This window comes from Chionomys nivalis, chromosome X (genome assembly GCF_950005125.1).
Source record: "Chionomys nivalis chromosome X, mChiNiv1.1, whole genome shotgun sequence".
Taxonomy (NCBI): domain Eukaryota; kingdom Metazoa; phylum Chordata; class Mammalia; order Rodentia; family Cricetidae; genus Chionomys; species Chionomys nivalis.
In genome coordinates this window covers 1,319,677-1,347,140 of record NC_080112.1, presented here as the reverse complement: position 1 = coordinate 1,347,140, position 27,464 = coordinate 1,319,677, and the positions used below count along the sequence as shown (strand labels likewise).

The window sequence follows — 27,464 nt, the reverse complement described above, 5'->3', positions numbered from 1 at the left end:
TCACAGGACAATGAAAGCAAAATTTTATTCCTCCTAGCTGGGAAAGAGAACTAGCAGATGGTTGTACATAGGACTCCCACCGTCCCAGAACCAAAGGAGACAGGATCTGCCACCAAATGGCTCCCTCTGCCCAAGTGAAAGCCCAGAGAGGAAGGTGAGTACAGCGCAGGGCAGGGGCGACTGCAGTGACAGAGTGGCCAGAGTAATCTAGGGGAGGGAGGGCCCAGGGCTCAGGAAAGAAATATGGAGCTTCTTGGGGTTGGGATAGTTGTGAGGATGCTCTTTGCCATGGGAGCTTCTGGCTGGAATAGGTACCAGGCTCAGGGAACCATAACACGGTATGGGCTGCCTGGGATATGCTCATCACCCCACTTGACCACCAGTGTGTACTCCCCTTTGTCTTTGAGCAGGTAGGAGACACTGTAGATGCGGCTGCCCATGTGTTTCACCAGGATCTCTTCACAGGGTGTCCTTGGGCCGTGCACCCCCACCAGCAGCATGTTGTTACCTGAGGTAGGAATAGGCCTCAGTGACCAACCTTAACCCCTTCCTTCATCTGTAATTGCTCTGAGCCCTTCTTCCTATTCCACATCCTGTCCCTTGCCTGTTCAAAATAACCCTTTCCCAACAAGCTTTTCACAACCCACCTAGGCCACCAGAGGATGGATTCCAGGTCCTCCAGGACATTTTCTTCATATATTTACATATTTATACCAACATATACATACATTTGGGTTTTTCTGAGATGGGCTTTCATTGTGTAACAGTCTTGGCTGTTATAGAACTAGCTCTGTAGACCAGGTTGACCTCCGACTCAGAGATTCACCTGCCTCTGCCTCCCACGTGCTGGGATTAAAGGAGTGTGCCACCACCACCCGGCAATTTATTTTATGTACATTGGTGTTTTGCCTATATGTTTGTTTCTGTGAGGGTACTGAATCCCCTGGAACTGGAGTTATAGTTAGTTGTGATCTGCCATGTGAGTGCTAAGACTTGAACTCGAGTCCTCTGGAAAAGCAGCCAGTGAGTGCTCTTAACTGCTGAGCCACCTTTCTCCAGGAAGCCCAAATAGAAGGTAACCCCAAAAGCAACAACCATAACCCTAAAGGCAGTTCCTGCACTTCCCACATGCTGACCGTCCTGTTACTTCTGGCTTTGCTGACTGTCCTGTTATTTCTGGCTTTGTACTTCCAAGAATCTAGAAACAGGGCTGCTTACCTGCTTTGCTGCAGTCTACTGTGAAGCTGCTCTTCTGGCCTGCATAAGCCTTGTTCAGCCCCAGGCCTTTAGCTACTACCTTGCTCACATCAGCAGGACTTGGGCCTGAGGCTGCAAGCTGAGGAACAGTGGCAACTTTTGTCAGGGAGTCTACAAACACAGATGATGTCTCATGGAGGCTGTGGTTGCTAACAAGGCGGGGACCTGCAGGACAGAATGGGTGAGACTGAGAAATGACTGGAGTATCAAGGAATTGGATGGCACCAACAGCTTAGGCTGAGACTTACCTGTGACCTTGGCTTTGAAGGGACTTCCCCCAATGTGATAGGGCCCACCATACTTGATGGAGATGAGGTAGCTGCCAGGTGCCATGGGGGTATAGGTGACACGGTAGCCCTCAGGGCACTCCTGGCAATCCATCTTCACCTTGGAGGGTCCATCAATGGTAACCGAAAGGGCACCAGCTCCCGCATTGCTTGTGTTCACGATAAACTCAGCTGGGCTCCCTGGGAGCATGGAAGATCAGGCAGAGTCTACCTCACTGGGTTCCCTGTCTTCAACCACCCAGTACAGACTTAATACTTCCACATGCCTCCTGTTGCTAAGAGTTTAGATGCAGGGCCCCAACAACTGCATCCACACTCAGAGCTGTACCCGTGAACCTACCTGTGACACCACCCTCCAGGCCTGCTCCATAGGCGGACACCAAGCCTGGGTCCCCTCCATGCCCAGGTTCCCCAACTCGGATCTTGAAGGGACTTCCAGGGATATGAGTACCATTGAACTTGACATCAATCAAATAGATGCCATTCTCTCGTGGGATGAAACGCACAGCATACTTATCTGAGATATAGAAGGACATGTTAAGACCTGGGGTACTTTTCAGTATGTAAGGAGCAAATAGTGTCTGAAAGGAATAGCCTTAGTACTAACCATCCCTTTCGTTTCTCTTGCTACCAGCAGGAACCCAACTGCTCCATGGAGACTCCTCTGCTTCCAGAATTGTGCTGGGTGCCCACCCCAACAACACATACATCCTGAGGACTAAAGCTATAAATACCTAAGAAGTCTACCGGTGAGTCTTTTTGACTGACAAGCAAAATGCCCACATTGCTGCCTCCTTAGACAGTGTACTGTTAATACCATGCTGTCTACAAATTAGCAGGCTTAGCGAGGAATCCGCTCAGATCATGAACCTGGGGGGAGGGGAAAACTAGTGTGCTTCAATACAATTGCTATTCCTCTGGCCACAGGGATAGACTGTCTTTCTTGCTCTTTGTATCTCTGTCTTTGTCTCATGTATGGAACTGCTAAAGCTTTCTTCCTAGTGGCCATGCTGATAAGCCATATCTTCATGGGTGCTTATCAATCTGGGAAGCTGAGGAGCCCAATTTTGGTTGCTTACAGAATCATTACTTTTCTTGTATACACTCAGCATGGTTCTAGTCTGCTACGGCAGATAGCTGAATGGCTAGACCGGAATAGAGCCTCACCTTGGTCAATCTCTGTGACATAGCACTCCTCCAGAGCTCCTGAGGGGCTGTGCACCTTGGCATCAATTGCCCCCTTGGCTCCATTCAGGCTGACTGCAAAAGAGGCTGGCTGGTTGACCTTTAACCCTGACTCCTAGAAGCACAGCAGATATGGTTAGACAGGATGGCTAGATCCAGGGTAAATGGAAGAGCAGGAGACCCACAAGGTCACTTACCCATCTTGTGTCCAACATGGTTTAAAGAGGGAGAGCCATTAATCTGTGAGGGCAGCAAGTCACAGGCACACCCCCAACCTCCTATCCCCTAGACATGTGCTCCGCAATCACACACCCAGGAAGCAGAAAGGGGAGGTGGCCCCACCCTGTGGGTAGCACTCAGCTCTAGCAGGCTCTCCCTCTTTAAACCTTAGCCCTGGTGCTCAATGGGCACAGGCTTCTGTTCAAAGCCTTTAGACCTGAGACACGAGAAAAACGCCACGCGGTAGGCAGGGCACTTCCTGCCAACCCCAAGGGTGGGCTGTACCCGGTCAGAGCAGAAACCTAGCACCCAGAGTTGTTTCTGGGTAGTAGGCCACTCAGCTCACAGCCAATGCCTGCTTGCCATGGTGACTCTGGTCTGGCCGGGCCTAGGAGCCCCAGGTGGGCAGTTTCTCTCAGTGCCTCACCTGAAGACTAGAAACAGTAAGGCGGCGGGCATCACCAGACGGAGAAGCCACAGGCACCACGAAGGGACTATCAGGTATGTGCTCTTCATTGAACTTCACTGAGACTTCATAGTCACCTGGATAGAAAGAGAACATAGGCTGTGTTGGGGATGCCACATATCTCCAAGGACTAGCCTACGAAAAGTCTATTGCCTTCCACAGCCACCTTGGGTGTCCCTGGAACCTCAAGATGGAGATTCAGCACCTGAGGTCAACACACCCACACTCAGGTTCTACCTCCCCCTGCCCTGGCCAATTCTTTTCCCAGTACCTGGCTCCTGAACTACATAGGCCACACCACAGGAACCATCCTTGCGATCCTCGAAGGAGATCTCAGCCTTGCTGGGGCCCTCAACTGCAATGGCCAGGCCTCCAGCACCAGCTTCCCTGGTCCAAATGCTGAACTCAGCTGTGTGAGAAAGCAGTGGGTGTGCATGAATTAGAGAACTGATCCCCAACCTCAGCCAACTCCAAGCAAAGCCAAGATCAACATGATGGCCAGCTACTTCCTACAAACACCCATCTAGGCCCACCCAGGATAGCAAGAATTAGACAAGCACACCTACCTGGCACTCCAGCTTCAGCCCTCTCTAGGCCAGGACCTCCAGCACGGACCTTGTGGGCGCCCCCTTCCCCCAGAGGCCCCACAGTGAACTGGAAGGGGCTCCCAGGCACATGCTGGCCCTTGTACTTGACACTGACTGTATGCATTCCCATCTCAGCAGGCACAAATCGGATACAGTAAGTATGGTTCTCTCCTTCTACAATCTCTGCCTCGTGGGTCTTGCCTGATGGGCTGGTCACCTGGGCTGTCATATCCTGGATGCTAATTTCTACAAGTAGAAGACAGCTTGCTGAGCAGGATCCTGTCTCTACTTGTGCTTAGGGTTACCCTAGGAACCCTCCTGATCTTTTCCCTACCAGGAATCTTCAGGCTGAGGTCACAATGACTGCCAACATTGGCCACTGAAGGGGCACGTCGCCTGCGTGTAATACTTTCTTTCACCCGGCCCTCACCCGTCACCTTCACAGAAAAGGGACTGCCTGTAGGAAAAAAAAATGACAGTCCATACCCTGCACATATTACAGGTGGGCACTGGGGTGTGTCTAGGGGCTGCCAAACCAGAGGTGTGGCTGCCGCACTCACCAGGCACATGCTGGTCAGCAAACTTGATGTTTATGATATAGTTTCCAGGCTCTGTGGGACAGTAAGTGACCCTGCATGTGCCATCCTCCAGGTCTTCTGTGTTGATGTCTACTTTGCTAGGGCCTTCAATGGAAAGACTGAGCCCACCATAGCCTAGGGGATAGATAGCAGTTATAAGCCAGAATACCAAGTGAAGCTGTATTGCCCTATCTGGTAGTCCACCACTGCCTACCTGCATCTCTGGTGTCAATAATAAACTCTGCAGGTTCAAAAGTACGACCTTCATGGAGGCCTTGACCAGAGACCCGCACACGGCTGGCATCACCGATCTCCGACTGGCTGATCACTACTGGGATGGGACTGCTTGCCACATGCTGGCCATTCTTCTTCACATGCACCAGGTGCTCCCCTGTCTCCTTGGGCACGAAGGAAATCCCTGGGCACAGAGTAGGGCCATCAACAGGGTGTGGGTGGGCCCATAGCCTCTCTCCTTCCTTCTTTTTTCCCTCCACAAGCCAGGATGGCTTTAACTCACTATGTAGCCAATGATTGATTCCCCCAATTCTCCTGCCTCCACCTCCAAATATTGGGATTATAGGCAATCATCACACCTGGTTCTCTCTTTCCCAGAAATGCTTGATCCCTCTTAACCTCTTACCCACGTGGCCATTGCGCAACCGCTTCAGCAGACAGGGCTCCTCTCGGCCTGAGGGTGGCACCACTGTGGCTGTGAGTAAACTGAGGTCTGTTTCTGAGATATTGATGGGAATATCAGCAGCAGAACCCACCTTTAAGTGGGACATACGCATGGAATCATCACCTGATAAAGGTACAAGTCATCAGTCACTATGGATCCAGCCCCAAAGAGACTGTGCCCACCCTGTCATTATTCCTGATGTTCCCCACCTGTGACTCTGGCAGTGAAGGGGCTGCCTGGGATGTGCTGATCATTGTACTTGACTAGGATGCTATAATCACCAGGTAGCACAGGTAGGTAAGAAACACTGCATGTTCCATCCTGGTTGTCAGTGCAGCTGATTTCTGCTTTAGATGGACCCTCGATGGCCAGAGACAAGCCCCCTGAAAAGCATTACAGGTAAGAGTAGGAATTGTGCCCAGACATGCATTGCTTGGCCTTCGTGGATGAGCTGACTTGATGGCTCAGCAGAGGCAGGAAGACACGGTAGAGAACTTTATTCAGGATCATCTCCCATACCTAGCCCTCAGCCAAGGGAAGCAAAGACAACTTTGGCAGGCCAAGCCTAGAGCTTCTCCTTACCCTCTCCAGCATCTTTGGTGTTGACAGTGAAGGTGGCAGGTTTGTTGACCACTCCGTGGGTAAGACCAGGACCATAGGCAGTGACATGGCCACAATTAACATAATCCACATAGAACTGCAAAGGACTTCCTGAGGCAGGAATAGAAACCACAAGGAATAACAGCCTCATTCATGCACTAGTCTATTTGTTTTTGTTTTTTGAAACAGGATCTCACGTATCTCAGGATGGTTTTGAACTCGCAGCTATGAAGCTGAGGATAACCTTGAACTCCCTAATCCATCTGCCTCTACCCCCAGTGCTAAGATTACAGGCATGTGAATATCTAGTTTATTCAGAGCCTCATACATGCTAGGCAAGCAGTCTGACCTATAACAGTACTCTAACCTGTTCTTTCTAAGATGGTAGCAATAGGGGTCTGGGATGGGGTGGGCAAGAGGCTGTGAGCCCACCTGGGATATGCATATTGTCATAGCGGATGTCCATTTCATGCAGGCCAGCTTCACTGGGTGAGTAGCGTACAGTAACGGTGCCATCCTTATTGTCCGTGATAGAAGGCTGGGCCACCTTGCCTGAGGGCATTCGAACTTCCCCTAGAGGGCAGTGGTTTTGAAGTCAGGACAGGCAAATGGCACACCTTGGTATCACTGGTTTCCAAGTTCCTTCCCAGCCCTCACTCACCAGTGATCTCTCCCTTCTTAATGGTAAAGGGGATAACAAGATCAAAGGGCCTCAGGCTAGTCATATCCAGCCCATTAACACCCACCATGGGTCTCTCTGGAACCTACAGTGGAGACAGAAGAATCAGGTGAGGAGCTACAATAAGATCTGAGGTTTCTCTGCACATATGGAAGAACAGGGCAACATGCAACACCCCAAATGGCCAGCTGCAAGTGTCCCTATGGGTCAGGCAAATTGAATAATAGACCAGGTCATGACTTACCCAGGTTTGCTGGCTACCCTGAGGATATGTATACTGTGGAGCCAATTGCTGAGGCCGTAGTGGGGTCTGCACTGTAGGTTGGTCCCCAGCCAAAGCCTGCAAGGCAAAGTGAGAAAGCTAGAGACTGTTGTCACAGGGACCTGGAAGGACAAATTAGGACCTTCCCAGATCTCCCTCCCCACCCGTCTTTGGCCCCTTCTCACTGTAACTTGGAAGGGGCTGTTGGGCACATGCTCGCCACCGAAGCGCACACAGATGACATATTTGCCCGGCTGGGGGGCTGTGTAGAAGATGTCAAAGGTGCCATCCTCATTCTCCACCACGTCCACATCTACCTCTGAGCCATCGGGTGTGCACACAGTGCAAGTCACCTTGCCTTTGCCTGCTGCTTTCGTGTCCACAGTAATCACTGTCTCCTCCCCAATCTGGATGGTGGGGCCAATGCCAGCACCTGGGAGGGCAGAGTGGATCCCCAGAGGGGAGCCAGCAGGTAAGCCTGGTATTTTGGCTACTACCATCAGCCTGCCACCCATCCAGGTCTCTTACTGCTACAACCAAGCACAGCCAGCCCCAACCCCTAGCCCAACCCATACCCCAAGCTAGGATGGTGAGTGGTTTCTCAGAAGGCAGGAAGGATTCTCCTGACCACCTCAAGCCTCTTTATGAGAGAGGCCCAACAGGTGGTACCAAGGTACCTGGGAGGAAAAGTAAAGGACCATCCCATCCTAGCACAAGCATTTACTTCCTCTGCCAACTCAGTCTCAGCAGGTACCATGGTCTATGCTGACAAATACCAGCACTGTGACTAGTTCCATGGCTACCTGCGCCCTTGTTTACTGGCCCCGGCCCCAGTGCTATGTGTGGACGCAGTGAGGCGAAGTCCTGCTGCAGTGTGGGGAGTGTGACATTTTCCTCCCTACCCACCCCCCAGGCCTGAAGGTGAAACTGGAGTTTCCTGACAACTGAGAACGCTTGCTCAACCAGAGGCTTGCAGTGAGAAGCAGCCCAGCACAGCCTGGCACAGACAAGAGCAAGCAGCAGGGAGACAGCAGGGTTAGCACCCATGCAATGCATTACAGGAGGCTTGGCAAAGCAGTGGCAGCACCCAATGAACAGGGAATAGAAGGCCCAAGCCACCACTGCAGGGTTGCAGGGTAAAGCATCTAAGCAGCCTCTAGGGCCCCATAATGCCCAAGGAAAGGTAAGGACAGTGACATTATGATCTGGGGCTCAGCTGTGGAGGCTTGGGAGCTGTGGGTTGTAAGGCCTGGCAGCAAGAGCACCCCTGCAGTCCAGCCTCCCACAAGGAAAGCAGCTAGGAGCACCAAACCTACTTGAGGACCAAGTTTAAGGGCCTTCCTTACCAGCCTGCCACCAAGCCCCTGTTGACCTTGGTCTCACACTGGCAACATGAGACTCAGCACCTTTAGCTATATCGTTGGCTGCCTGCTACCCATGCTGCCCTATAAGTTTTCTGAATACCTGCCCTGTATCATCTAGCTAATGATCTGAGCCCTCTCCTGACAGCTACTTGATTCCTCATTTTTGTATCCAGGATCCAGGTGATCAGTAGGTCTTAACCATAGAATCCTCAAAGTATACCTGTTAATTGGGCTACTGCTTAATGTCCCAACAGCCACTGACCTGGTCCAAGCAAACCTTTTGGCTTGTCCAAAGGTGATTTAAGTTCCCTTACTGGCTTCCTGCCTCCATTCCACTCATAATGGTCAGAAAAATTGAAGTCATTCCAAGTCCCTAGCCCATTTTCCGATCTCCTATCCTATGAACACGTGTGTCATATCCTATCCCATGGACTATTCTACAAAGCAATCTAGCCTCTTGCCACAAAGACCTAGCTATCTTAACAAAAAAAAAAAAATTTGCCGGGCAGTGATGGCACACGCCTTTAATCCCAGCACTCGGGAGGCAGAGGCAGGCGGATCTCTGGGAGTTCGAGGCCAGCCTGCTCTATAAGAGCTAGTTCCAGGACAGGCACCAAAGCTACAGAGAAACCCTGTCTCAAAAAACCAAAAAAAAAAAAAGACCTAGCTATCTTATAATCCTGTCCTTGGCCACCTACCCAAGTGCCAGGCCTACAGCCTTCAGAGGCCTATAAGTAATTATAGTTTTATATCAGTATCCCTGGGGAGTCTTTGTCTTTGGGCAGACAAACCTGTCTGATAGGGGCTGTCTAATTAACGTCACTGCTGAGGGAATAGAAGGAGAGAAGGAAAAGAGATGGGTTGCAGAACGCACTTTGGGGCTCTGAGGCTGGGCCAGGCCCCGCCATGCTGGCCACCCAAGCAGTTGACTCTGGCACTACTGCATCACCAGCCAGCCCCACCCACTCATGCACCTCCCTCAGCCCAGGACACAGATGCCCCTGGGAGGCAGGGATGGAAGTCTGTGGATCTGATGAGGTCTAGAGACTCCCACTGGGTGGAGGAAACCACCTTGTCCCCTGAGCCCACACAGGAACCCTTGCGAGAAGGAAGCACCTGCTGCCATCCCCAGGGGTACCAAGATCCCCAGACCCCAAAGTCCCCAGTGGGGTGCCTCCTAGGATACACTTTACCCCAAAGCTCTCAGCTGCAACCCGAGTTCTCAGATGGGGAAATGGAGGCCCAGAGAGGGGAGAACCAGAGCATTCATGCTTAGCTCCAGAAACCTCCCTGGGCCCTGACCCTCCAGCCCATGACCTTGTCTGCACAGCCTCCCCCGCTCTGTCCTTGCCTAGAGCTGCAGCTGGAACTGTCCTGGGAATGAATTAGCAATGAAGAGGAAAGAAAACTGCCTCTCTGGGCAGCAGGGGCATTGGGAGTGGCCCCAGCAAGCAGCTTACCTAGCCCGTGACCTCCGATTGACACTGAGGTGAGAGGGCAGAGAGCAAGGAGAAAGGTCAGGTGAGTCACTCAAGAGGGCGGCCCCCATTCCCACACGCCGCCCCAAGCAGCGAGCCCTTGCACACAGGCACACCCAAGCCCCGTGCTGAGCGCCACGGTGGCCGATGGTGGGCTAGCTCACCTGTGACTGTGCACTTGCTGGCATCTCCAGTGGGCACAGCCCGGACACGGTATGGGGAGAAGGGGATCTCATCACCACCATACTTGATGAGGATTGTGTACCGGCCTGTCACATCTGGCACATAAGCCACTGTGTATGTGCCATCATGGTTGTCTTGGATATGTGTTTTCTTGGGCTTGCCTTCAGGGTCCTATGTAGCAAAGCACAGGGGAGGAGGTTGGTCCAAACCTAGCAAGGCCTGGACTATCTCAGGCCTTCCATAAAACACCAAATACTGCTATAATAGAAATAGTTTCTGTTCCCCTCTACCCCCATGGCCCCAGTGGCTACCTGCCTGTGGCAGAGTCCAGAATGGAAGCCCCCAAACATCCAGCATTCCTTGACATGACAAGAGAGCAGCTTGGTGCCCAACCTCAGTACTGGGCCTGTCATAGGGGCACTAGGAGCTTACAAGACCTCAATGTTATAACATTATACCTGTCCTGTGAGACTATTACATGTGAGGAAGCTGAAGCATGTATAGGCTTTGGAACCACACTCAATAGCAACAAATGTATATTTGAGAACGCTTGTTCCTTTCAACTTGGAGAAAACTGCTACACATCCTAATGCAGACCAAAAGCAGAGGTTCTTCCCTTACAGTACAGCTCCAGGCAGATTAGTTATCTAGACTGGGCTGCCTGTCCATCTGCAGCCTTACACTCCATCTGCCCAGGTCTTGTTCCTCGCCTCTCCTCCCTTTGCCTGAAGTTACAGCACAGCTCAGGGAGCCAGCAAGCTCACCGTAATCTGGACAGCCAACAGACCCTCCCCAGCATCCTTGGCATCAATGGTGAACTCCACAGGCAGGCTGGCAGGTACACCAGTTGTGTTGAGTCCAGGTCCACTGGCCTTCACCTTACTGGCATCATGTGTGGGCAGTACTTTGACCTTGAAGGGGCTGTGGGATCAGGGTGTTATGAACCATCAGAAAAGTTTCAGTGCCCAGCCTGCCCCCAGCATGCACAGTGAACTCTGCTTCTTACCTCCGTGGAACCTCTTCTTCCCCATATAGCACAGAAATGCTATAGGACCCTTCTCGGCTGGGCACATAGTTGACAGTCTGAGTACCATCGGCATTGTCCACTACATCCACTGGCTCCACCAGGCCTACCCCCAGTCCCAATGACAGAACCTTAGGTTGGCTCCTTGTACCCATCCCCAACCCCATCTCACTGAAGGATTGGGACTGGGCCCAAAGCCTAGACCTTATCATGTCCTTAACTATCCAATTCCAGGAATGACTCCAAGACCCTGTAGTATAAAACATATCTAAGTGCCTCCCTCCTTAGGCCCTCTCTCTTGCCACATCTATTCAGTGGCCAAGTCCTGTATTATACCTTCTGTAGAGTTCTGCCTGGTTTTGTGGTTACATGAAACCCTTCCACTATCTGCCCTAGCCTCCACATGCTGGCCTAAAAAGATGATAGCTCCATAACTCCCCGCTCCTAGGTATGTGAACTCTCACCTTTAGGCCCCTGCACTTTGACTTGCAGTGGGGCAACTCCAGCCTTGCTTGTGTCCACCTGAAAGGACTGAGGAAGGTTGGCACGAACCATGCCTGGGGTTAGGCCAGGCCCAGAACACTTGACTTTAGATGCATCTGTCACATCATGCACAGGGACCTTGAAGGGACTACCTAGGGGTTGATACAAAAGGAGGGTAACTATGTAAGAAACTGTAGGTATTAACAGACAGTCCTAGGGTTCCATCCTCATGATCATCTCCTCACCTGGCACTTGGTGACCACCGTAAGTGACATTAAGGCTATAGGTGCCAGCTTCATAGGGTATATATTCTACTGAGCAGCTGCCATCTTTATTATCCATGCAAGACATCTTGGCCTCGGAGGGGCCCTCAACAGCCAAGCCGAGACCACCTGTGCCAGCTCCCCTATTCCAAACAGATAGTCTGTCATTACCTGGGATTCCCAAGTCCATTGGCTGCCCTTGCCTCTTCAGTGACTCACTCACCTAGTCTCCACTGTGAACTTGTTGGGTTTGTTGGTAGTACCACTTTGGATGCCTGGCCCATGGACACGCACCCGGGAGGGGTCACAGCCCTCTGTTACAGGCACCTTGAAAGGGCTACTGGGCACAGGACTGCCATCATAAGTCACATCCACAGAGTGTACTCCTAGAGGGTAGGGCAAGTCAGGTCAGGAAAAACTGGGCTTCTCCACTTACTCTCTGCCCTGCCTAAGCTATATCCCAGCACATTCATACCTTCTTCATATGGGGTGTATTCCACTTTGTATGTGCCATCACCACAGTCCTGAACATAGGTTTCAGTCAGGTTGCCTGAGGGGTTGGCCACACGAGCCTTGACATGTGACCCTCCAGTCTGTGTAAGAGCCCGGGCATCCACACTAAACTCAGTGGTTGCTTCTCGGAAGACACCTGGAAAAGGCCACAGTGAAGAGGCTGTGGCTACGGGACTCTGCACCCCATAACTGCTACTCCCCTACAGCAGGCCTCCTTACCTTGACCCTCAATCCCAGGTCCATAGCACTGCACACCTGAGGTGTCCACAGCAGGCTCCACCTGCAGCTTGCTGGGGAAGTTGGGCACAGGCTGGCCGCCATACTTGATTGTAACAGTGTAAGCCCCAGGACAGAGAGGAATATAGGTGATGGTGTGTGTGCCATCACCATGGTCCTGAATGTATACTTCAGCTGGCAGTCCTGCCTCAGAGCAGATCTCAATAGTCAACTCAGCACTGCCAGCACTTGAGCAGTCCACTTGGAACTGGCCTACCTCACCAGCAGTAGCCCGCTCCAGCCCAGGACCTGAGCATTTCACCTTAGATGCATCAAAACAAGGAACCACATGGGCCTTGAATGGGGATCCAGGGATGTGGGTGTCAGCAAAAAGGATGTTGATGTTGTAGTCCCCAGGCTCGGTGGGCACATAAGACACAGAGCATGTGCCATCCCCATTGTCCAGGCACTCAAGCTGTGCTTCACAGGGGCCTTCCACTGTCAGGCCGAGGCCACCAGTGCCAGCTCCCTTTGTATCAATGGTGAAGCGGGCAGGGGAGCCTGCATTGCCCCCCTGTAGCCCTGGTCCAAACGCTTTCACCTGAGAGAAAGAGGATGTCAGAAGCAGCTACCAGCCCAATCTTTCTTCTGCCTCTTTTTGCCCTAGCTCTCCTCCTTACTCAAACAGAAACATTAAAGGCATAGGCTGTCTAATAGGTAATCTACCCATCAATCATAAAGACAGAAATGACAAAGGGTCAGGACAAATCTGGAGAATATAGGGTGCCCTCAGGAAGATGGGAGCTGGGTGTGGTGGTGCATGCCTTTAATCCCAGCACTTGGGAGGCAGTTACAGGCAGATCTCTATAAGTTTGAGGCCAGTCTGGTCTACAGAGTGAGTTCCAGGACAGCCAGAGAAACCCTATCTTAAAATCATCCCCACCCCCCTCACCCCCAAAAGAGGGAAGGAGGGAAAGAGGGAAGGAAGAGAGGAAAGAAGGAAGGAAGGAAGGAAGGAAGGAAGGAAGGAAGGAAGGAAGGAAGGAAGGAAGGAAGGAAGGAAGGAAGGAAGGAAGATGGGCCCTCCCCTTATAGACTCCCAAACCCAATTACCTTGCTAGGTTTGGTGGGAGCCACAGCTTCCAGTGGAAAGGGACTGCCAGGCACAGGAACACCATCATAGGTCACCTCCACCTCATAGGGCCCCTCTTCTCGGGGCACAAAGCGTACCACACTATTGTCAGCTCCCAGGCCTGGCTCTACCTTGCAGGGCACTGCTGCACCTGAGGGACTCATAATCTTGGATGCTACTTTGCCTTGACCACCTGCACCCTTTGACTTCACTGTGAACTCCTGATCTTTGCCAACATCCACTTCTGTTGCAATTATGAAGGTAGAGAAAAAAGAAATTAACCATTTATTTATGCAGCTCTAGGCAAGACTCAGCTTTATGGAGCTAAGTGGTCCTCAATGGCAATAGGAAATATAGCAACTACTTACTGTCACCAAGGCCAGACACCTTGATCTTGCTGAGGTCCAGGGTTGGAGATACTCCCACTGAAAATGGGCTCTTGGTGATGTGATCTCCTCCATAAGTAACACTGACACCAACTGGACCCTGAAATAGGTACAGAAGGGCAGGGGTCACTAATCAGCACTCCAGTGTCTTTGGCCTACAGCTGCTGAGCTTTGCTCCTCAGCCCCGTTCCCAGGTGAGAAATTAGAAACTTCTTGCAGCAGCCTAACTAGCCCGCTATATAAGGAAGGGGAAGGGTATGGCTGCAGCAGATAGAGATAGCTACCTGCTGCACAGGAGTGTACTTGACTGTGTAGGTATTATCGTGATGATCAATGATGTCCACATCTCGCACTGCATCTCCCTTAGCCAGTCCTGAGAACTGGACATCCAGCTTGCCTTTCCCAGCAGTTTTAGCATTGACCGTGAAATGGGTGGGTTTGCCAAGTTCAACACCTGAGGAGTCATAACAAAACTGAGGCACCCTACTCTGAGCTCCCTGCCCTTGGCTCCACTCAACGTACAGAATACTCATCCTTACCAGTGCGACTTAGGCCAGGGCCCTCAGCCTTCACCTTGCTGGCATCATGAGAAGGCTCCACTTTGACTCTGATGGGGCTGGTGGGTGTGGCCTACAAGTGATGGAAAAAAAAACAGCTGAAGACAGCAGCACCCAAACACTTAGCAGTCTAAGAACTGGGAGCAGTAACACCTACCTGGTCAGCAAAAAGAACCATGATGGTATAGCTGCCAGCCCCACGGGGTGTGTATTTCACAGTGAAGGTGTCATTGTCATTCCGGATGATATCAAAGTCAATATCAGCCTCAGTGGGACCCACCACTCCAGGGGCACACTTGATACCAATGCTGACATCTCCTGTGGTTAAGAAGTGGGATAAGAAGAGACTGGAACTTTGTAGAGACAGCCTACCCATCTGTCCTCCCATTCAAGGCTAGGCCTTACCCTGGCCAGCCTCTGTACAATCCACAGTAAAGTAGGTGGGTTCATGTGCCTTGAGCCCAGTTTTGGCCACTCCTGGACCATACACCTTGACTTTGTTTGGGTGGCTGCCAGCTCCCACATTCACCTGTAGGGTACGGGGCAAGTGAAAAGACATGATGAGTCTGTAGTAGGAGAGGTGAAAGGCTCCCTCAGCTATTGCTGGTAGACAGGACAAATATTGCTGCTGCCTTGGGACAACCGGAAGTTCCTCAAACAGGTAAAAGTGACTGCATGATACTTTGATTGTACTTCTAGAGAGGTGAACACCTAGGTCCACACAAACACGTACCCAAATGTTCCTACCAGAGCTATTCGCATAGCCCAAAAATAACACATATCTGCAAAATAATAATTTCCATCTATACAATGTGATGTAAAAAATATTCAGCCATAAAAAGGTCTGAAGCACTGACAAAGGTCTGACAAAAAGTCACAAAACAAACATGGTGGCACACTTCTTTAATCCCAGCACTTGGGAGGCAGAGGCAAATGAATCTCTGTGAGTTCAAAGCCAGTGTGGTCTGCAGAGCAAGGTTCTAGGCCTGCTTGGTCTTCATGGTGAGGTCTTGTCTCAAAAAGAAAACACAGGGCTGGAGAGATGGCTCAGAGGATAAGAGCACTGGCTGTTCTTCCAGAGGACCTGAGTTCAATTCCCAGCAGCCATATGCTGGCTCACAACCATCTGTAATGAGATCTGGTGCCCTCTTCTGGTCCACAGGGATACAAGCAGGCAGAATATTGTATATTTAATAAATAAATAAATCTTTAAAAACTTAAAGAAAACACACACACAAAGATCACACTGTGTATAATATATATAGTTAAAATGTATATAGAATTGCATCTATATGAAAGGCCCAGAAAATGCAAATTCATAGACCAGTGATTACCAATGCCTAAAGAAAGGGGAATGGAAAGCATAGAAGTTTCTTTGGGGATGATGAAAATGTCCTAGACTAGACTATGGTGATGGCTGCCAAGTACCCTGTAAATAGGAAAACTGCATTGGTATGCAAGCTTGATCCTGTTAAAAACTGTTATAGGAAAAAAAAAATTGCTATAGAACAAAAGGGTTCTGGGGAGATGGGCTAATGGCCCATGGGCTGGCTTACCCGGAAGGGACTGTTGGGGATGCTGACACCTCCCCAAGAAACCATGGCTGTGTGCTTCACTGGCTTTCTGGGCACATAAGAGCAGCTGTAAGTGCCATTGCCATTGTCCTTGACTGTCGCCTCCACAGGGCAGCCCTCATTGTCCTGTAAGGCAGGCAAAAGCAAGCAGCCTTCTGGTCAGTACCCAGGTCTAGGGGCCTACCAGTCCTGACCCCAACATTGGTAGGCATCCCACCTGGACTTGAACTCGGAGAGGGGCCTTCCCAGCATGCTTGGCATCAACTATGAACTCTGCTGGCTTGTTGACAGCCACACCAGTCTTCTCCAATCCAGGCCCACGTGCCTTCACCTGGTAAGAAGTCAATCCAATCTCAGAAAATCAAGGCAAGGCCACCAAAGGCAGGTAGGGCAGTAAGTAACACACACACTGGCAGGACACATTTCTGGGAATACTAGCCAGGGTCTGAGCTCTTAACCCCACCTCACTGAAAAGATGGCCAAAGCTCAGGTCAGTGTTATCTGCCATTTACCCTGTCTGGGTAAAAATCCTGAGGTGCCTCACGGATGTCAGCCATGAAAGGACTAAGACGGATGTCTTCACTGTTACACAGCACATGAACAGCATACTCGCCAGCCTCCTGGGGCCAATAGCGCACATCACAGGAGCCATCACCCTTGTCGTCACATTCGATCTTGGCCTGTGATGGACCTTCCACAGAGAAACCTGAAAATAGTCATCAGTTGTATTGGTATCCTGGAGCCTTGGGATAGGCTTCCTTTGTCACCCTCTGCTTTGGGTGCCTATGAAGCCTCCAACTTACCCAAGGTGCCTACATCATCACCAATAGCCTCTACCACAAAGTCTGCTGACTTGCCAACAACACCGCCTTCCAGCCCAGGGCCCCAGGCTCGCACCTTCTGATTGCCACACTCAGTGCCCACCTTCACCTCGAAGGGACTGCAAGCGAAAGCACCACATAGGTAAGCATCAAGAGGCACTGCTCTGTGCCCAACAGCTGTGGGCCAGGCAGAAAGATGTCACTGGTCCCTTGCCAGGTAGGAAGATGAGAGGGCTCAGAAATGGTTGAATAGTAGAGGGAGCTCACCTGCGGCCAATGTTCTGGCCACCCCATGTGATAGTGACAATGTATGTGCCAGGTATTGTGGGGTAATATTCAAAGCCATACACGCCATCCCCTAGGTCCTTCTGCTTTACACGCTCCTCACCCTCTGCAAAGACAAGAAAGAACTCAGGCCTGTCTAACTATGACCTGAGGTCCATTACCCTAACCACCCCACCAGACAAACTTACTGGGGCCCTTTACAGTGACCTTTAGCTCCCCACTGCCAGCGCCCTTGGTGTACACCTTGAAGTCGGCTGTCTCCTTCACTCGCACACCTTTAGGCTGGAGGCCTCGACCAACTGCCCGGCAGGCAGCTGGGTTACAAGCTGTGGGCAAATAAGCCAGCTGAGTTGCTGGAAACTGGGGCTTGTTGCCCCTTCCCTTGCCACACACAGGGCCAGGCCATTGAAATTGGAGGGTTACTCAGAGTTTGGCCCAACAGGCTGGTAAAGCACATGCAAGAAAACTGAAATGGGCCATGACCCCAGAACCTGCACCCCAAGCAGGGACATGGCAGGCTTTCTCCCAACTGTTTGACACCAGCCCCCAATACCTCCACCCAGCCCTCCACACCAAGAGGAACATGGATTCAAGTACCGTTGACCCTGTGGGCAGAGCAGAGAGCAGCAGGTTTCTAGACAACTGGAGCGAGCTCTTCCGAAGGTAAAAGCATGGAGAAGAGAGATGAGAGGGGCAAGGAGAGGAAGAGGAGCAAGAAGGGCCCAAGTGTGGGAAAGGAAAGATAGTGCTTGCCCAGACAGTAGAAGCTCGGAGACTGGGGCTTCAGTGGGACAGCCCTAATGGCCTACTCCCCGCCCCCCAGGAGGCCCAGACCACAGCACCACAGTAGAGGAGCATCCACGGCCAGGCCTACCTTGGCCAACAGTGACAGTGTAGGGGCTGCGAGGGATGGGAACACCGGCGAAGGTGACATGCACTGTGTGGACACCCTCCATGGTGGGCTGGTAGCTACAGCGATAGGTGCTGTCACCCCTGGCCTCCAGTTGAGGCTCCACTGTGCCTTTCTGTCCAGTAGGGTCCTGGATGACGACTTCCACCTCGCCTGTGCCAGCACCTGTCCCAAGGCACAGACTTAGCTCTGGGACTCCAGCACAGCTCTCCCCCATGGCTGGCTGGGGCTCGGCTGCCTCCCCTCACCTGCAGTGAAGATCTCAAAGTAGGTAGTCTTGTTGGCGATGTTGCCGCTGGGCTCCAGACCAGGGCCCTGGGCAGTCACTTTGCTGGCATCACCCTGTGACTTGTCCACATATACCTCAAATGGGCTCTTGGCAATATGTTGGCCAGCAAAGAGTACAGTCACCTATTCCCAGGAGGGGCAGGCTGTGAGGGTGAGGTAAGGGGTCCTCTGCCAACTACCCATGGCCACCAACCTCCTTCTCAGTCAAGTACTCACCTTATGAGTCCCCGTCACTTCAGGGACATACCAGACAGAGAAGGTACGGTTCTTGTCATTATTGGCAGTCACTTTTGCCTGTAGTGGGAAGGCGTCTATGAGTGTTAAGAGCAGCCCTTCTAAAAGAGGATCCTGCCCTGCCAATGGATAACCCTACCTCTTCCTGGTGTCCAGCTGGGTCTTCCACATACACCAGCACCTCTCCCTGGCCAGCACTTCGGGTCTCCACAGTGAATTCTGCTCTCTTCTTCACCATATTGCCTGTAGGCTCGATGCCTGTCAGGAGAGGGTGAGGAAGCCATGGACCAGCTGGTAGGGCCACACCCTCACTTCTATACAGTAACAGGGACACATCATTAGAGACCCCATCCTTCTACAGGTTCAGTACCCCTCCCCAAGCTAGGGACAATCCAATCAGGAAAGTTTGTTCAATGTAAGCCCAGTATATTGAGCCTGGTCTCAGAACCCAGCTGTGTGTGCTCTTGCCCATGCCCATTCTCTGAAACAGTCTGATTTGCTGCAGTGGTTTCCCAAACCCTTGCACTTGCTTCATCCTGACTGCTTCATCTCCAATTATAGAATAGCAGCACACTGGGTCCTCTTTCAATCAAGAAACTTCCCACAAGCCAGTATGACTTAAGGAACTTATGACTATTCCCTTGTCAAGGCATCATTTCTGATCAACCCTGATCCATTCACCCCCCTCAAGAGTGATTATTCCATTGCCCAGCTGCCATGACCCCAAACCTCTTAGGACCCAAGTTGAGAGAAAATACTGTTCTATGGGCCAGATATAAGTGTTCCACCCCCCTGGAATGTCACTGACCAGGCCCCCTCACCTGGCCCATAGGCTCTGGCTTTCTTTGGGTTCAGTTTGGGCCGAAGAGGAGCCCCTGGCTTCAGCTTGGCCTTGGGGAACTGAGACAGGTAGGTCATGACAGAATGTTCATCTACATTGGGGTCCACAATTTCCTCTGGGGTGATCACCTGTCACAGAAAGAAGATAAGCGGCATTGGGCCTCTCCTCACCATGACCAAGCACCCCTTAGCTGCTGGGGCCAGTCAGGGAACATACCTGAGGAATGCCTAGCCAATCATCAGCCTGCTGCATAGCTTCTCGTGCATTGTTCACAGGCTTACTAGCATCCCAGGAGTCCCAGTCAGGACATAGGCCTATAACACAGGAAAGGTCATGTTGTGAGTCTGGGACTATAGGTCTACCTTCTCGGTTGACCAGACAACCTTAGCCCAAGATCTCTCATCTGGGGTCTGGTGCCCTCTTCTGGCCTTCAGGCATACACACAGACAGAATATTGTATACATACTAAATAAATAAATATTTAAGAAAGAAAGAAAGAAAGAAAGAAAGAAAGAAAGAAAGAAAGAAAGAAAGAAAGAAAGAAAGAGATCTCCCATCTCTGCACTCCTCACCTGGGGCACAGCTATCAACAAGAGCACCCAGGGCCCGGCCACTCTGCCAGTCCCTACTGAAATTGGTAATGGGCAGCTGTGGTAGCTTGTTCTGAATCCAGCCTAGGAGCCTCTGTTTGGGTGTTTGCTTCTTGGCCTCTTCATCTTCCTCCTCATCCCACATGGGCATTGAGATTGAGTAGTGCAGGATCAGGGTCCAGATGAGGCCTAAAATCAGCTTCAGATTCCCATCCACAATGGCCTTGCTGTCTGTGGGAAGCAAGGGGGAGGCGACAGTGGGCAGTTAGGGAGGAACCTGGGTGGACAGGCGCAACAAGTCAATTAGGTGACAAAGGCTCCTCCCAGCTAAGGGCGAAAAGTGAATCAGGTACCCTCTGCTCAGGGCCTCTAAAGGGGTTCAAGAAATATTTAGTGCTAAAGGAAACTTTTGGTGGGGGAGAAAGAGACCCATAGACACATGATAACAATATAATGCAATAAGGGGACAGTGCCAAAAACCCCAAGGCCCAGGAGGGTGGGAGAGCAAGTGAGATGAATGCTTTGCAGCTGCTGAGATCAAAACATGCCCCCACTTCTTGGGATACATGGGAATGGAGAGAAGGAAACAAGGCCCCTGACCTCAAGCTGAGCTGAGACCAAAGAAGAGGAAGGCTAGGTTGGCAAAGAGTAGTTAGGAAATATAACTGCTGCTCCAGGGTGGGGGATGAAACAGGGGAAGTGAACGTGTTGGCAAGGATCCTTGTGTGAAGGGGTGTGAGCCACACCCTTTGCCACTTCCTTGTCCCCTTACCAAACTAGGAATTGGAGGTGGCACAAAAGAGGACTAGTTTGGGGGAGGGGCTATAAGTCAAAGGAACTATATTTGGTCCTGCTCATTGAGGCCTATCGGGAACTTCTGGGGTAATAGGCCCCATTGCCCAGTTGAAGGAGGAAGAAGAGGAAGAGTAGAGAGGGGCTAGTTTAGTGTGCCTCTGGTGCCAAGGCCCACTTGGGAGCCCCTGTTGTAGAGACCTTAGGTGGGGTCTTCAAGTCCTGCTGCTTCAGCATAATCTGCCTAGCTGTTACCACCCAGCCTACTTGCCACCTAATGGGACAGGTCTCAGACAGTCACCAGGCTTACCACAAGGGAAGTGGTTAAGGCGGGCACCCTGAACACCCATCACCATGGTAACACCTCTGAGCCACACCCAAGGTCACCTCTGGATCTTAACCTCTTCAAGTGTGGATGGCTTATGGTGGGTATGGTTTTCTACAGCTCATCTTTGGGAACCCTACAGAACTTCCCTGCAATCAGGGAATATTTATCTAGTGAGTCAATGGGAGTGGGTCATGAAAACTAGAACACCAATGGGAGGGCCATCTAGAACAGGTGGTATCCCAGTCCAGTGGGACAGCACCTGGGGGACAACTACTTGAGCCTCTCCAAGCAGAGTGATCTTTTCCTATTCCCAAACAAGTTGGTCCTGGTCTCTTGTGAATGTTTTTCATTGTCCCAAAATGGTGAAAAGATTCAGGAAGAAGTTCAAAGAAGATCAAAGACACAATGATCCTACCCCAAGTCACAAGTCCAGCACAAGAGCTCCCAAGGAAACTATAAATTCTTAGTGGCCTCCAAGAGGAAGCGCAAAGACAGACCCACCATCCCATGAAGGTACAGCTGGTCCCTCCCCTGGCTCGATTAGGCTGGCTAAGCTAGCTATGTCCCCCTCCCAAGAGGAGGACCAGGGCCCAAGGTTGGGAGGCAGCCTGGTTAAATGGCCCCGCCCCATCCCACCCCCTATCCCCAGCCCCTGGGCCAGCCGGCCCCCTCCCTCTCCTAATCACTGCTGCTTTCCAACATTTTTTTGCCTTATATGGCAAAGCTCTGGGAACTAGGCCTGCTCCAGCCAACTCACAAGAAGGAGGGAGAAGGGAGGCGGGAGGAGACCCCCCCCAGGAGCTGGGGTGTGGCCTGCCTCCCCACATCCGGCTGCCCCCCCCAAAGACTCCGAAATGACTCAGCTGGCTAGACTGAGGCTGGGACTAGGGGTGGGCCCCCAAACATCCACAGGCATGCCTCTATAGGCATTCCAAAGAGCTCAGCACTTGAAACTTGCTCAGTGAGGGGCCAGGAGAATCTTGATCCCTCGTTGCTTTAGCATGTACCATCTCAAAGTATAACAGAAAGCCTTTTCTATTATGGAGAAAAGTTCATTCTCCTCCTCTCCCTGTTCCACATTCCCAAGTTACCAATTCTGTCCATGAGCGGCCCCTACTCTGAGAAAGGCATGGGATCCTTCAAAAGGCAATCCACTGCTAACCTCTCCAATTCAATGGCATGGGCACTGAGCTGGCAGTAAACCCAGTATACACTGGAGCACCTTTCAACTAATCTCTGCATTGTAGATGCAGAAGGTTTACACGTTTGTTTGTTTGTTTTACAAGATTTACAAGGTTTACATGACAGACAGCAAAGCTGGCAATCAAGCACACTACAGTCAGATGCCCAGGTGCCTTCAGTCAACCACACCCAACACAACTGGGGTACAATTTTGCCAGCAATACATCTCTTTGCCCTCCTCCAAGTTCGCCAGAAAGGATATAAACAGGGGATTTCAACTACCTCCAATGGGGGAGCATGTTCCAGGGCAAGAAGTTGAGGCCGTCCTATATAATAGGAGTCACAAACTGCACCCACAACTTTAGAACTAGAGGCACCTAGAGGTTAGAACTACTGTTGTAGGGGGAAGACCCTAGACATCCCACTGCCCAAGGATGGGTTGCGGCTCTCGAGGACAGAAACCTAGTCTGTGCCTGTCCCACCACGGGTGCAGTTTTGGGGGCGCGGCCTTCAGAGGATGTGAGCTCAGCCTGGGAGCAGGCCAGGAGGGCACAACGGGCGGGGGCGCCTAGCGGTTCGCGTGCTCAGCAGGCCTGCGCGCCTTTGTTCTCGAGGACCTTAGGCTGAGAGGCCTAAGGGTACTCTTGGTTGTGCGGCAGCTAGGAAGGGAGTCGGAGAGAGGGCCTCTAGAGGGTAAGGGAGGGAGAATTGTGGTGACCCCGCCCGCGCCCACGCGGTGCCCCAGTGTGACCCATGCCCTCACCTATGGACACGAGCTTGATGCTCTCACGGTCCAGGAACTCAAGCGCCACCGACACATTTTCGAGCTGCATCTGGCGAAAAGTGGGTCGTTGGTTGTGCTTGCGGTGCATCTTCTTCTGGCTGAGTACCTCGAGCAGCGCAATAAGCCGCAACCCATCGCTCAGGTCTGTCTGCAGATTGGCGATGCGCTTGCTCACGCACTTAAGGTGCTCATTGCACCAGCGGGTGAATGTGTTCTGCTGGATCTTCTTCCATGGTGCGTCCTCCGCTAGGTCTTTCTCAGTAGCAGGCATCTCGGCGTCCCGCGTATCGGTACCGCCTCCAGGAGCCGCGCCCGCTGCGCTCTGACCGGAGCGGGAGTGAGAGCTACTCATTTTGAGGCGCGAGGAGCGGAGGGGCGGTGCTGCAGCCTCGGCGAGGGGGACGGCCCTTTAATTAAAGCCGAAGGCACTTCGGCGCCGGAGAGACGAGGCACAGAACAGAGGTTGCGCTGCGGAAAGAGCGAGCCCTTTAAATGCGGGCGAAGGGTGGAGCCAGAGGCAAGATTTCCTTGGGGTGGGACCTCCGGGTGGGGCTTCTGGGCTATGCCCGCCCCACCTCGCCCCGCCCGTTGGAATGCTCCCACAAAGCACCCCTCCCCTGCTCCGCCCAAGGCGACCAAGTTCTGCTTCAGGGAGGGTCACTGAGCCCCAAAGTACACAAGAAGTTCCAGCAACATCTCTTTACGGTACTACAAGAAACGGATCCCAAAGCTAGGAAAGGATGAGCAATTCTGGCACAGGATTGCTCAGCTCCAGTTGGCACACCCTTACAAGGGACTCTCCCCAAGGTCCTGCAGGGGGTGGAGCAAATAGTGTGCCTGAGTCACTTGGACTCCACCCAGATCCAGCACCCTCCCCGCTATCTTTATTTTCTCCTTCTCGAGCTGAGGGTCCTCAGCCATAGTCTGGTTCACAACAATGCGAAGAGTCCAGTCCTAAGAGCGAACCTTTCCAGAGCGCCTGGTGATGCTGCGAGCTCTTTGTGTTATGCGTACTAGTGCCGAGAAATGGCTGCCATTCAGTGCTCTCATCACCTAACGTAGCCACCCGCAGACCCCTGGTCCACCCCACCTGTCTTCGCTGGTCTTTCCAGTCTCCATGGTCCTGGCCTGCGCACCTGCACCAGCCCATTCCCACTGTCTTCTTTTATGGCCCCTAGTTCCATCCGGAAGGAAATGAGGCAAACAGCTGAGCCAGGAGGCTGCCAGCACTCCAGGACCAAGCAGTCTTCCAAAGGCCCAGGGCATGCCAATGGGCAAAATCCGAGGGCACCCGCCTTGTGATGCCTCTAGCCGGGCACACCTCGTGCCTGCCCAACTCACAGTTCCATCCTCCTGGGGCCCTGAGGAATTCTGGAGGAGAGTTCTCCCGTGGCAGAGTAGAATAGCCCCCAAAGTTTGGTGTGACCTTGGAGGTGTGGAGGGACTCAGGGATAGGTCCCAGATTACTGGAGGAGAATCACCAGGGGTCAAGGCTTGCTAAGGAGCCTAGGTTGTGTTCCCTGAGTAGTGTAAAGCTATTCACTAAAAGTTAATTTTATGATAGATAATTCTGGGGATAATGATGAGGATCTGCACTGAGGCAGAGTTGAGCAAAGGCACAAAGGTAAGAAACTGCAGAGGAGGACTACTGAGAACTGAAGAACAATGGCAATGGGTTCTTGATCCTATTGCTCGTAATGGCCTTGTGGGAGCCCAGGTAGTTTGGATGCTTACCTTAATAGACCTGGATGGAGGTGGGTGGTCCTTGGACCTCCCACAGGGCAGGGAAACCTGCTTGCTCTTTGGGCTGAGGAGGGAGGAAGACTTGATTGGGGGAGGGGGGGAATGGAAGGTGGTGGCGGGGAAGAGGCAGAAATCTTTAATAATTAAATAAATTAATTAATAAAAAAAAGAAACTGCAGAGGACATTCCTACCACCCTCCAGTTAAGGGAATCCAGCTTACCTTTCCCATAGTAGACTCTTTCCAATTACATTCTCTATACTGAAGTACAGCCTCTCCAGAATGTTCCCTTCTCTATGTTTTTCCAGAAAGGCAGGCTTTTATCCCTACTTCTCAAATTCTAGCAATGTATTTACCCGTGGCTGAAGGAGGCCCTGGGTTGGCCAACATGGCATGCCCAAATATGGTTGGCTCTCCTATAGCCTGGAGTGTCTGCATTGTCTATGGTGGGGCTATGGTAAGGCTATGATCACAATGGGCACCACCTTTGTCACAGCATGTTCATTTTGGGACTGTCTATAATCTCATCAGTCAAATAACATTTTCAGTACATAACTCCCCTATCCCACCTCCAGTCACCTGCATACCCTCTCCTATTCTATTTTCATATATACCTGCACCAAGTAAGCCAAAGGGAAAGTTGGGGAACAGGATGACAGAACTGTGAGGGGGTAACCCAAATGGAAACTTCCAGAAATGTCATTCAAGATATGATTAGAGTTATCTTTCTGGTCCCCCAACCTACTGGAGAACAAATCCCCATGTATGGAATTGCATCAATAATAGATTTTTCCATTGTCATTTGGCTAGATCACCTGAGTTCATTAATTTGCAAGGAACAAGGAAAATGGAATCATACTAATGGAACACACAGCATTTAGGTGTCCCTGTTTCTGGCCCCATTTGGCTATTTAGGGGAAAAGAGGAATGGGGGAGTAAAGAATTCTTGGCCTTAGAGGAGACACAGTGCCACCACCAGATGTCGCTCCATCCTAAAGACCCAGATGGGCAGCCCCAGGAAGCCAAAATCCAACTCTTTCATATTTTCCCTTATTTGGAGTAGATTCTTGGATGTTACACACACCCCGCCCATCTCCCCCACCCCTACCATCAGACCCCAGGCCAGGCCCTCCCACAGGGAAGTATAGGCTCAAGCCCACCAGCTATACTCTCGATCCTTAAGAGCTGTTTCTAGACCTGTGTAGCCAGGGGGCGCCAGGAGGGAAGGAAGCAGAAAAATCCCCAAAGTAGAACCAGTGCCCATGAGGCAAATCCAGGTGTGACAGGAGAGAACGTTGATTTCCTGAACTCTCACCTTGGCCAGACTGCTTGGAGCTGTAAGGACTGCGGGCGGATTTTACCCACTTTTTTTTGGCCCGGGTCTAGCATTGGGATCTGGGGACGTTAGTGTTTATGTTCTAGCTGACAGTGACCATCATACTCAGAACCAACCTGAGACAGGACCCAAGATCTAGGCTGGAAGTCAAGCTGGTTATACCCCTGCCGCAGCCCCAGAATCGGCTCCCTGTGCCCAAAACCAATAGGGGACTCATCTCTCAAATCCACCCTTAGCATTGGCTGAAAAGTGTCCTTCCAAGTTTCCACTCACCCTTATCCCAATCAAGGTACTAATCTCAAAAGACCTTTCTTTCCCAGATAGACACGCAATGACCAGTTTATGGGTACCCACACCTGTACCCATCTCCTGCCACACAATCAGATACCGGTCCCCTATTCAGAGACTCCCATGACCCCAAGCTCCCAGATTCCTGAGCACAGACATAAGTTTGTGTGTGGTGAACTATGCAAGGCTACCTCTGGACACTAACGCGATGCCTGTGACCTGAGTCCACACCGAAGCTGCACCTGGCCTCGGCCTTTCTGCCTGCTTTCCAGACCTCTCCCCAGCTCGCGAGCAGCGCACCCACTATCCGACGACTATCCAGCATGGAGCTGGCCACGGAACCCTCACCTGCTGTCCCTGCAACCGCGGGGTGGCGCCCAGCTCTTCACCCTCGAGCCGGATGCCTCAGAGTTCTGCTGGTGTCCGCTGCGCGCCGCGCGCCTCCACGCGAATGAGCCGCTGCCGCCCGCCTTCTTGTTGGCCGCATCCCCGCCCCACGTCCGCCCCGCGCGGGGCCCGGCCGAGCCCGGCCCGGCAAGAAAGCCTTAATTGGTAAAATCGCCCGGGAGCCGGGGGCGGGGAGGGGATGCGGGGGCGCGCCACGAGCTCAAGTGCCCCAGCTGACTGACGACACCGCCCCCCAGAATGAGCTCACCGCTCTATGAGGGCCGCCAGGCTTCCAGGGAAGGGGGCTCACCTCCAGAGCGAGGTCTGCAAAACCTATGTTTAGGCCCAACCTTTAATAGGCTAGATGAGTATAGGGGAGTCAAGTGCTCACTGGCTGGAAAGGAGGCTCTGCTCCAAGGCCACCTATTCTGGGGAGTTGTCCACAGTCACAGCCTTCTGTCTCTACCCAAGCCTGGGTTGGCCTCACAGGTCAGGTCTTGTTCCAAGGGAAGAGAGATGCAACAGGTAATTGTAGTGAGCACCAGTCATTCCTGAGGCCCCAATAGGTCCTGAGCCCTGTAATGAACAACTCCACCCCACCCCCAACTATCATTGATTTGGTCCGTTCTAGGTACAGATGTTGCATGGGAGCAAACAGTAGAAATACATTGAATTCTTAAAGCA

General features: G+C 51.9%; 1 protein-coding gene across 3 annotated transcripts; it reads right to left on the bottom strand.

The window, feature by feature from the left end:
• On the bottom strand, window positions 1-26,800 carry Flna (filamin A). 3 transcript variants are annotated; one of them, XM_057760481.1, is made up of 48 exons: window positions 26,742-26,800; window positions 23,007-23,495; window positions 19,924-20,172; window positions 19,568-19,665; window positions 19,332-19,479; window positions 18,650-18,768; window positions 18,493-18,570; window positions 18,237-18,399; window positions 17,953-18,153; window positions 17,267-17,404; window positions 17,061-17,184; window positions 16,776-16,912; window positions 16,485-16,678; window positions 16,190-16,303; window positions 15,955-16,098; window positions 14,804-14,927; window positions 14,556-14,716; window positions 14,381-14,471; window positions 14,126-14,295; window positions 13,824-13,941; window positions 13,437-13,699; window positions 12,327-12,924; window positions 12,070-12,243; window positions 11,818-11,980; window positions 11,577-11,737; window positions 11,313-11,483; window positions 10,831-10,954; window positions 10,589-10,745; window positions 9,806-9,995; window positions 9,624-9,647; window positions 6,985-7,232; window positions 6,782-6,877; window positions 6,520-6,622; window positions 6,291-6,431; window positions 5,841-5,969; window positions 5,468-5,641; window positions 5,220-5,381; window positions 4,794-4,997; window positions 4,562-4,714; window positions 4,336-4,458; window positions 3,981-4,247; window positions 3,686-3,823; window positions 3,376-3,491; window positions 2,712-2,844; window positions 1,885-2,061; window positions 1,506-1,724; window positions 1,219-1,422; window positions 1-508 (listed from the first exon to the last, which is right to left on the bottom strand). In XM_057760481.1, the coding sequence occupies exons 2-48, from the start codon at window positions 23,377-23,379 to the stop codon at window positions 321-323; spliced, it is 7,944 nt and encodes a 2,647-aa protein (XP_057616464.1). In that variant the 5' UTR covers window positions 23,380-23,495; window positions 26,742-26,800; the 3' UTR covers window positions 1-320. The 3 variants fall into 3 exon arrangements, with proteins under 3 accessions (XP_057616464.1, XP_057616465.1, XP_057616466.1); XM_057760482.1 differs by lacking the exon at window positions 9,624-9,647 and having other exon boundaries at window positions 26,742-26,799; XM_057760483.1 differs by lacking the exons at window positions 17,953-18,153; window positions 18,237-18,399; window positions 18,493-18,570; ... (4 more) ...; window positions 23,007-23,495; window positions 26,742-26,800 and adding an exon at window positions 17,676-17,694.
• Between the last annotated feature and the right edge of the window lie 664 nt (window positions 26,801-27,464).

What these genes read in the sequence shown, in the direction of transcription:
- Flna (XM_057760481.1), bottom strand. Translation starts at nt 23,379, where the DNA reads ATGAGTAGCTCTCACTCCCGCTCCGGTCAGAGCGCAGCGGGCGCGGCT. An exon ending in TGGTTCTTTTTGCTGACCAG is followed by an intron (nt 14,472 to 14,555) that starts GTAGGTGTTACT and finishes CATCACTTGTAG; the next exon opens with GCCACACCCACCAGCCCCAT. An exon ending in TATTGACACCAGAGATGCAG is followed by an intron (nt 4,715 to 4,793) that starts GTAGGCAGTGGT and finishes TCTATCCCCTAG; the next exon opens with GCTATGGTGGGCTCAGTCTT.